Source organism: Perna viridis, chromosome 10 (genome assembly GCF_037379345.1).
Source record: "Perna viridis isolate PV_CMFRI_1.1 ecotype Kerala chromosome 10, ASM3737934v1, whole genome shotgun sequence".
NCBI lineage: Eukaryota > Metazoa > Mollusca > Bivalvia > Mytilida > Mytilidae > Perna > Perna viridis.
The window spans coordinates 1913601-1924513 of record NC_142454.1 but is presented as its reverse complement, the minus strand read 5'-3'; the positions used below and the strand labels follow the sequence as shown (position 1 = coordinate 1924513).

Here is a 10913-nt window from a genome sequence, read left to right as displayed (position 1 = left end):
ATTATTGTTCGTACCAAAATAGTATTAGAAGGAAGTAATATTTTAAAATCTTAAATCTTTCGGAAACTGACCGATGACGTCTGGAGTTAACAAAACGATTTTAATTTAAATCATGGATTGAAATGCTGCGGCAGTTGATCAATTAATGAGAAACATATTGAGTATTGTGCAACACTATGTTTTCAATTGATTTGATTCGTCATCGTCTTTTGTAGCAAGTATGTGTAGTTTAGTTTCAATAGTAGTCTGTCATTTTCATCCCGGGAGGTTTGTTGTCTCTTTGACATATTCACCATACATATTCTCGTTATATTTTAACATGACGTTTGTTTTTAAAACATTGCATGTCATTAAAAAAAACAAATACCCATCTTTGTAAATTTTGTATGACGATCCAAAAATCACATGAATGCATATGATAGATATTTTCTGTACCCACACATTTGATTAAAGTGCTACTGTTCAGTCGGAGGGATTTGTGATCTTTATTCCTGTATGTCGTTCAATCGAACAAATGCTATGGTTTTATGATATCATTCCCCGCTTCAAAATAAATAAATCGCTCCACACAATGGTAGTGACAATATGATATTTGTATTGATATATTTTCAGAAATATGATATAAAATGAACATCAGAGCTATGTAGAGAATAATATAGAATTAAACAAAGACATGGGAAAGTCAAATAGCGTGAGTGTCGTTTTCAGAGCCATTTGCAAGCACATCAAGATTGAGATTCCTTTTTCGTAACTTAACAACCACAACATTGTATTGATTTTCAAGTCATTACTGCAAAAACAATCTTCTAAAAGCCCAAAGCAATTGAAACTAAAACTTTAAGTAGTACAAACAATAAATATGCTCTTATGCAACTTATTACTAAGTGTGTCCATAGCGTAACTGATATTACAATCGTCTCATGAGACTATAATTGTAGAATCTCTTTTTTTAGTTTGGTTCATATTTGTGCTTATTGTTTATTTGTTGAAAAATTATTATTTATATATTAATTGAGAAATTTTCTGTGGGGACTTTAATCTTAAAATGTATTAAAGTTCTAAGTAGTCATTGGGTGTGAATGCTACATCAGTTTTCAAAGATTCCAAAATTAAAATTGTTTTTGTCTGCAAGACATATTACATCCAATGCTTATCTTTAAATATGGTATTGTTTGGTATTAACATTGATTCGCTCATGGGGTCTTAACCTAGATATTAAACTCTATATTAAAAAGAATTTTTTGGCATGACATGGTTTGTGTCCTAATTGTATTAGACGATGCTCTAAAAGAGAAACAGATTGTGATCTTCCGTCGATGAATTGGATTCCAAAAATCTACAAGAATCAATTAAATAAACGCTTCACGGCTGGATCTGTAAAATATAGTACTAATTCTCTGTTGCAATTTCATACTTGTTGTATGTATATTGTTGTTTTGGTTATTTCATGTTCTTTGTTACGTGTGTCTTATTTCCTTGTCTAGTCTTTGTCCTTGGATTATATTCTTTAGTTAACATTTAAATCTGGGTTCCATTGATTATTCTTTATTTGGACAAAATACTAGGACCAAGGCCTATATAAGAGGAGCTTCAAACGTACGTCGTAATCCTTTTTAAGAAAGTCTTGCGAGAATGAGATGATTTGGTCAACAAATGGTCGGCATTCAAATGGGAACAAATTATGCTCTTCTACTTGCTGACCTTTCACTCTTATGAGGCGGACTGGCTTCTGGAACAGGGTTATGTTGCTAAAAAGATTGAAGTCATCACTACAGGAGTTGTATATCGTCATCTGGAACTCATGGATCGTTATGGTGTATCCATCGGCGCCATGAAAACTCATTTGTTCAACGTGTCATAGTTTTCTTCTCCTCTTTCGTTCAACACAGACCTGAATGAGCAACTCGGCGGATGTTTCTAGAAAAGCAGAGGACGATTACCCTACCGGTGCACCTGGTCCATGCTCCCAGTTTTTAGTGGAGTCCATGTTGCTCATTTACTTTTTTTACTTTGTATGTTTCATTTTTGTTACTTTATTTTCTTTAGAAAATCTTTTGCCTATGTAACATTTAAAAATGTTAGAAGATTGCATACTGCAATGCAATTGTTTCTTTGTGCTAGTTTGTTTTTTTGTTTGTTTGTTTGTTTTTTGTGTATTTTTTTTTTTTTTTGTTATTCAATCAAAACCCAGATTTCAACAAAAATCTCTTATACTGTGTCCTCATTTTTCGTTCTAGAAAGTAGTCATAAGCGGAAATAATGATACGTAAGTATATATGTTTTATACAAAATATTGAAGGTAGTCTTATTATATGAATAAATAGCAGTGTTGCTTCTGCTGGTGGACAATTTGTTCTTGAGTAAATTGTAAATCCAAAAGAGCTACAATGCATATATTTTTCTGAGTTTGTAAAAGGCTAGTATCCTGACGTGTACTGCTGCATATTTTGCAACAGGTCAATTGACCATACGCTATAATGAACTGTTGATTTATTTTCTTTAGTTCAAGCGTTTAAGATTAGAGTCGCGTGTTTAATGAACATTTATGGCAATGTTCAAAGACAACATGATTATTTTCGTGTCTGATATAAAACGAAGAATAAAATAAAGCATTCTCTACATCTATTTATTTCCAAATGTTATTCAACTTACGTTTATTGATATGGTTTTTTAAGTAACAACAATTCATATATTCAAAACTTAATTATGCAGTATTTTCGGTGGAATACATGCCCTTACTTATAAATTACTTATACAAATATTTACATGGAATTATCAATCGAGCAAGCAGTCCTTGATTATTTGTACACATCAGAACAATACAGACACTCTCGAGTTATGTAAATCTAACAACGGGACAAAAGCGAAAAAAACAGGAAATAGATATGTTAATATAGAATTTGGATTGAATATAGTACATGATGACCAAACTTGTGTCATTTGTTTTTGTTTGTTTGTTTGTTCGTTTTTTTGTCGTTTGTAGTAACAAAGATGCAAATAATCAGACCGGGAATCCAGAAATATTTCATTCGTCCACAAACACAGAGTAAGTCTATTGCCATCTCCTTTTACTAATTGTAACTTAAACATGTAATGTACATGCAAATAAAAGTTTCAACTCCCGCTTCAAATATTTGTATTGTTATTTCATGTCTCTACAATATATATTGAGGGTAGGTTATCTTAATGCCGCGTAATGAAATTTAACTGAATATAGTGTTTTATAAATAATGATGAATATAGACATTTATATTCAAGTGATCCATCAGATATTAAAGTATTACGAATTATCTATCATGTTATTTGTTGGAAATCGATAATGCTCATCCATTCAGATATAATTATGTAAATCAGTCCAGTTGTCTTGGTAGGTGAGAACACGAAGATACTGTCCATTCTTTGGCTAAAAGAATGGCAACACATAGATTGGAATATTGTACCTTATATAGATTTCCGACTCGAATTACTTTTATTTGGGGATATTTTTCGTAAAAGATGCAGTGTTACAAAGGCAATCGAAGCATTTAAGAATGCATTAAAAACTTTTATCATATTTTAAGTCATTCCCAGCAATTTTATATTTGTATAATTCAATACATGTTCCTTGTCGTTTATACGTTTTATCATATGCATCTGCTAATCTATTCATATATCATATATAACATTGTCATGTTGAAAGAGTAATCAAGGGAACAAATGTTATAGCGGTAATCAAAAGAATGTAATCCAGGGACAAAGACCAGACATGAAAAACAGACATAAACAACAAAGAACCAAAAGTAACTAAACTCATACATACAAAGTAACAAAAGCAAATGAGCAACTCTCCACTTTAAACTGGGAGCATGAACCAGGTGCACCGGTAGGATAAGCGTCCTCTGCTTTTCTAGAAACACCTGCCGAGTCGCTCATAAAAATTCGGGGTAGACGAACGAGGAAATGAAAACCATGCCCGTTAAATAAATCAATTTTCATGGTGCACATGGATACACTATAACGATCCACGAGTTCATGATGACGACCATAAAACTTCTGTGGTTAAGACTTCAATTTTTGTAGCAAGATAACTCTGTTCCAGAAGGCTATTTGTTTGCATTCTAGCGCAATGCAAAAAGTCTGCGTAGTTTCGGCAAGCTCTGGCATAACGTATGATTTGTGATATGGCACTGCATACGCAGGTGCTTAGGGGGTGTTGCCACAGATTAAAGGAAAGTTGACAATTCTGAATGAAATGTCATCACGTTTGTCATCACGTTTGGTCAATACTTTTCCTTTACCATCGATTTCTAAGTATAGGTCAAGATATGAGGCTGACTTCATAGTGTGTGTAGTATCCTTTATCTCAAGTTCTTTTGGGTAGATGCGATCTATCAAATCCCCGAAAATAGGATTGTTTAAATATAATACGTCGTCTATGTAGCGGAAACTGAGATTAAAGGATCTAGTTAAACGATATTTTTTCTTTCGGATCAGATCAATTATGAAGTCAGTCTTATAAGAGTGAAGGAATAGGTCAGAAAGTGTCACATACGATTGACGTATGTTACTTTTCTATGACTTATGAAGTGTGTAAGTAAATTAGGCGTTAATATGTTGATAACCTTATAAGAAGGAATAACATTTTAGATTTCTACTGCACTTAAGCAGAATCTTGTGTTTATTCCGAATGAAAAATACCAGTCAAATATATGTGGAAAATTTCGGTATGCTGTAAACCTTTTTCAAGGAGTAAAATCTCATTAACAGTATTAAAGTATTAGAACCAATAACCATAAATAATTTTAAAATTGAACGTGTAAAGAAACTAAAAAACAAGAACAAAAATAAAAAACAACAAATCAAGAAAATTTAATTTTGAGATTTATAACATGTTTTCCTTTACTATAAAATTGTTTTAAGGAAATCCATTGTTAACCACACATTAAATAATGGCACTTACAGTAAAGATTCTAGTAAGATGTTTACAATAGGATCCAGTCAAACAAGACCAGTATATAGTGGCACAAGAACTGTGAGAATCAGAGAAAGGTTTGTAATAAAATACTGGTTATGTATCTTTTTTAATATGATACATGTTTTCATATTAATATCAACTAAATGTATATTAATGCTTTGTCCCTTATACTGTTTACTTAAAATTGTATAAAGCTGTCAGTTTTGTTTGTTTAACTGTACTTGACGAACTTATAAGTCAAATGAGTACTAAAATCACAAATCACAAATTTTAATAGCACATTTTGAATTCCCATCTCATTAATAAAAGTTATCCGTTGTGTTTCAGTTCACAAGACGTTTCAGAACAGCCAAAACTTGTAGATATAGGAGTTCAAACTGGTTCAAATGAAAAACCGAAGAAAGAAAAAATTCGACAAGAACTCAAAGAACGGTATTTACCAAATTTCCAAATACATAATACAGATTCACTTATTTAAAAGTTATTTCTCATTTTTAAATGTTTGTTATGAATTATATTTACGTTCAACGTGAACCTTTGATGTTAATACTTTATTAAGAATAACATTGTGAATAAATGCTGTAACTTGTTAATGGAATACCGAAGTATGCACAATGAATTTGATCACAAATAAAAATACTAGATGAAACAAAAATTCAATATCTTATTAATGCTAGGTGATCTAAGAAAGGGTATAGTAAAAAATTATGAAAATGGACAAAAACGTTTGCTCTGTTTGAACTTGATCTCTGCCTATATTAAAAAAAATCACGATTGTCTAATCGAAGTTGCATTCACTAAACGTTGGTTTGTTTGAGTATTGAGACGACATGTTCATAATTTTTAGTCTATCTAGGGTTAACCGTTATCATGTGGTGCTCACTAAATAATCAGCACAGTGAATTTTTGTCAATTGTACACCTAACGCATTTTTCAAACAGACACGAAAATAATGCAATCATTCCTTATAAGCTAAATTTTAATTCAAGAATCAACATATAACGTTTTATGAAGTCACAATTACAGAGTAAAATGATACAAGAAAAATATCAAGTTTACAGTTAAATCAAAGATATATGTCTTCATTCTAAGCTTTTTGTGTACAGGAAATCAGAAATAAAAGCAATGTCTTCTACAGCAGAGAAATTGTGTAACGTGTGTAGAACGTCTGGATTGGCACCTTTGGTAGATGGGAGTGATTGTTCCTTATGTCCGGAAGACTTTACCACAAATTTGCGTTTTGTTGAAAAATATGTCATAACACAAAATTATGAGTTATCGAGAATTCAGTCAGAAAGAGACATGGCAATGAATAGGTATTGAGCTAGTATTTTTTTGTAATTACAGAAATTCTAGAACAGGATGTTTACACCTATTGCTATAGAATAGAATATTAAATTTTTACAAAATATTTTGACCCCACTAACCAAGACAGTAATGCTTATCATTAAGAGGGGAAATTAACTTTAATATATCTTTTACAAAACTGTAAAATATCTTAAAACGACGCATATTTGTATCTTTTTATTGAACTTATATAATTTCGTAAAATTGTGAAAAATATATACTTTCTTTAAGTTAATAAAACTTTATGTATAACTATGACCATATTGTCGTATAGGTTAAGTTCCATAGCTGGTGACAGACTAACCCACAACAACCCAAACATTACAAACCTCGGTGATAAAAAGCGGCCGACAAAATTAGCTGAGCTGTATAAAGATTTGTATGACAACGAATGGACTGATGCAATGGAAACGTTAGAAAAAAAGTTTAGTAAATCACATGAAAATGTGAAAAACTGTGTTTACCATCTATTCTCTGCCATCAAGGTAACATTTGATGAAATAAGATACTTTATGCTTTACAAAGATTTACAATGTGAAATCAATTTTCATTTGTGTCTGTGATATATGCAATATGTGTCTATATACACTTTATAAATCATCTGTTGTTCTAATTCTATTTCCCCTTTAGAAATTAAATCCCAGATATTCAATGCAACGTAAGCTAAGCGTGCCGAACTCATTACAAAGTGGTTGATCACATCAGAGATTTATACAATACAAAATAATCCTCCAAATGTCCGTAGAAACATACTGGGAAATTAAGGAATCCAGGATTAAAGTAGTGTTTATAGAGAAAAAAGCACGATCCGTAGTAGTAACTTCGTGAGAATATATACATATATGGCTAAAAGGAATAAATATGTACTTATGTTGCAGGTACATGTATTGGTCTTTAAGAACTACGTTATCGGCATTAATATACAGTTCTGAATCTGACCTTATTCATACTATATCCTTGTGCTTAAATGCTTATATTGCATCAAAAATACAAAAATCTAGTTTAATAATATAAACAGTCTACATTTGATTGATTTATTTCAAACTTAGCGTTCAATTTTTTGAAGGTTGTTTACAGGACATGTCAACAAAAATCATTATTCCAACTACGAATGATAACCGAACATTTCTTTCTTTTAAAGTTTCCATCACATGAACAGGTAAACGTATTTCATTTTGCAGCACATCTACATAAAACAACTATTGATGAAATAGTTTCAAAAACACTACAAGCTTAGTAAAATACTGAAACGAGTTATCAATACTTGTATATCACACGCCTTTGATTTGATATTTGATAAAGTATGGACTGGATTCACAATTTTTATTTTTTTTTGTCCTTTGAAATTACTTTGGCACGATATTGTTGTACACATATTGCCTGTTTGTAATTGGAATTCAACTGATGTAATCTTTGTTTGTATTCAAATTAAACATCGTTAACCCTTTATACACGACCATATTTTATCATTTTGGGTAAAAAAAAAAAAACCGACATAATGCTGTTATTATGAAATAAAACTGTAAGTGTAATATTGATTACTCATTGATATTCTCTAAATTTAATTTTTTTTTTATTAAACCGTCTAAAGATTGATGGAACTTGGATTGATTACCCATCAGAACGAAATCGAATCATTGAATGTCGGAAAAACGCAGCGGACGGAATGATTTTAAATCTACAGAAGGTGTGTTAGTAACTGAGATCTTTTGACATAATTGATTTTAAAGAAGTGCATTAGACAAAAAAAAGAAAACAACGTTTGAAAAGCATATGCGAAAATTGATTAATTCTAATTTACTGCAGATGCGTCCCTATTCTTCATACTTCAGCTTACAAATAATCACATTTTTATAATAAAAGTATTAAAGCATATGGTATAAATACGCGGATAATTATACTTTGATAAAATTATTTAAAAAAAATTACCCATAGAATTGATAAAAAATAGAACTTCAATAATTATAAGTTAATGTTAAAACTTGATTTTGTTGGAATTTATTTGAGAATCGAGATTAATACTAGATTAAGGATGAGTATGACAGTTGTTTTAACTTCAAATTGCTTTTTCAGACAATAACAGACGATGATGTGTTCCTTAACGAGATAATAAAATGCGAACCTCAACTGGACCAAAGTTTATTGGAAGAAGTCGTGGCTACTGACTATTTCAGAAAGTGTGTAGAGTTATGCTGGCTGTTTGTGATACAAGATCCTCCTCTTTATTTAGAAACGGAATCGTTGAAAGGACAATTACTCAATAAAGATCTATATACTGAGTATACAAAACCAGGCAAAGTAATAAGTTACGTTGTGTGGCCTGCCTTATATTTACATCAAGATGAGGACAACACAAACGGGCCGCTTTTAGCAAAGGGTGTAGCTCAACCGAAATAGTAAATGTTGTAGGGAATAGAATTAATCGTTGATCGATGTTTTCTAAAGACCATAAACACCACTTTACTCCTTACTTATCGAAACATATCTATATAACTCATGAAAAGTTTTGAGGCACTTGGAAATATAAAACAACACTGCTTGATTATAAACTTCGCAAAAACTGAAACATTGAAGAAGAATATGCATATTGATTGATCTTTATTTTATTTTGTGTAAAATCTTTTTTTTAAATCATAAAGCTATTCTTAAAAACATGACAGGGGTCAACTTGCAGTACATAATTTTTCACATTTTTCCTGGGCTTTGACCGGTAACTGGTGTGGCCTCCTGTAGTGACTATACAAACTCGGCAACGTATTTTCATGCTGTCAACTCAACCACGAATTATTGTTGTTTGTGGGATGCTTTGAAATTCTATTACTAAACGATAGCTAAGATCCTGCAGAGTTTGGGATGTGTTACTGATGTACTGTCCAATCTGTACTTGTAAGGCCTTGAGATTACTTTTTTCATTCGGGGTGGGGGAAGTTATTTCTTTGACATATTCACCATTACCATTCACCTTTGAAAAAATAAAATAACAAAATATGGTGAAATTTGGCTTTGAATTATCGTTTTGGAAGATTGCTTGAGGTCCGTTTTGATGCAAAAATGGCATAGCTAATGGTCTCAAAATCACGCTAGTTTCTCGCTGTGAATTAAGATTACCATTAATGCAGTAAAGCGGAGTTATAACCACTCTACCCATGACAAATCCGCCTCCAATGCTATCATACTATTTAAAGTTCTCCCTGACGCCTATACACACGGTTGCACCCGTCAATTAGCTTCAGTTTGAACTCTACTCATAGGCATTCAAACGCATATGTCGTCGACTCCAGTCTAAGCGTTGCATCTTATGACTTCTGCCTATTAGCACACGTTTAACATGGCATCAAAGACTTCGAATTTGCATCCCATAAAAGATTATGTATTGTTTTATCCGACTCATTTAGACCTGCGGCTGTTTATTTTCCACTTAAGAAAGAATGCATTGATCGTTCGATTTCTTGATGTAAGTGTTCTAATGATTCTGTCCGGAGGAGGAGTTGTTACTTTAGTTCTTCCTAACCTTAGTTTGTCATCAACAGACTTCAAGAAATTAAACCGGTTAGACATTCTTGAAACTGTGCTTCGGGCTATTCCACAAACGTGCTTACAACTTGTCGTGCTGACATATTTGATTGAAGCATTGCTAGGATTGCTAATAAGAGGTCTTTTTTTCTATCCATGGCATTATAAATATGTTACAATAGGTACACTGCCTGAGTACTAACCTGTGTGAAATGTGTTCACCAGGCATTTAGCTGAATAAAAACATATTCAGATAAAATTTTAAGAAGCCAGTAGCTGTTTTGACGGCAATATTATTCATGGACATTTTTATTCACTTTTGTAGCGTATGTTATTTATCAAAACCAAGATGGAGTTTACCCAAAAGTTGAAAACTTACAGATCACTACCTATCCTTATTTATTTTTGTGCAATAGTTTTAGGCATTCAGTTGTGTTTTCAAACTGTTTTTGAGTAGCATTTTTTGGAGTTCATTAGGAGTTATTTAAAAACATTGAGATACGAAAATGGCATCTTAGTTGCCTTTTTTATTTAAGCAAATTTATGGATCCACAACAGTACAAATAACGAATATTTTTCACAATGTTCTAAACAAAACAAAACAAAAATAAAAGAATATAATCCAAGAATAAAGACTAGACAGGGCAAATATACCATCGGCAAAGAATGTGAAATGATAATAATAATAATAATAATAATAATAATAATAATAATAAAAACAAGCAATCCGCTAACAAAAACCTGGAACATTGATCCGGTACACCGGTAGGGTAAGTATCCTGTGCTTCGCATTTATAGAAAACTTGAAACATCTCAAAGCATATACTATATTCTTGTTAACTTACGCGAAACCACTCCTGGCTTAAAAAGTATTGACTGGGTCGTCCATGACTTCACCAATCTAAACTTTTGAAAGACATACATTTATTTAGTCTTATTGCACATTGTCTTTACAGATGAGAAAGATTCGAGCTAAATGTAAATTCTTAATATATTGACAATACGTCGAACTAAAAATTCATTAGCTACAGTAGTGTAATTCATGTTTTCACGTTAAGGTCATGTACTTTGGATATTGATTTATCTGAAATATCCTAAT

At 31.7% G+C, this 10913-nt stretch overlaps 1 protein-coding gene across 2 annotated transcripts; it reads left to right on the top strand.

Moving 5' to 3' along the window:
• On the top strand, positions 1–8955 carry LOC148604123 (uncharacterized). Of its 2 annotated transcripts, XM_088549858.1 has the most exons (11): positions 1–218; positions 613–691; positions 2238–2266; positions 2984–3046; positions 4900–5028; positions 5282–5386; positions 6061–6270; positions 6576–6786; positions 7368–7460; positions 7893–7988; positions 8375–8955. In XM_088549858.1, exons 2-11 carry the CDS (start codon positions 674–676, stop codon positions 8696–8698), a joined length of 1278 nt encoding a protein of 425 aa, XP_088405984.1. In that variant the 5' UTR covers positions 1–218; positions 613–673; the 3' UTR covers positions 8699–8955. The 2 variants fall into 2 exon arrangements, with proteins under 2 accessions (XP_088405984.1, XP_088405985.1); XM_088549859.1 differs by lacking the exon at positions 613–691.
• The last annotated feature ends 1958 nt before the right edge of the window (positions 8956–10913 follow it).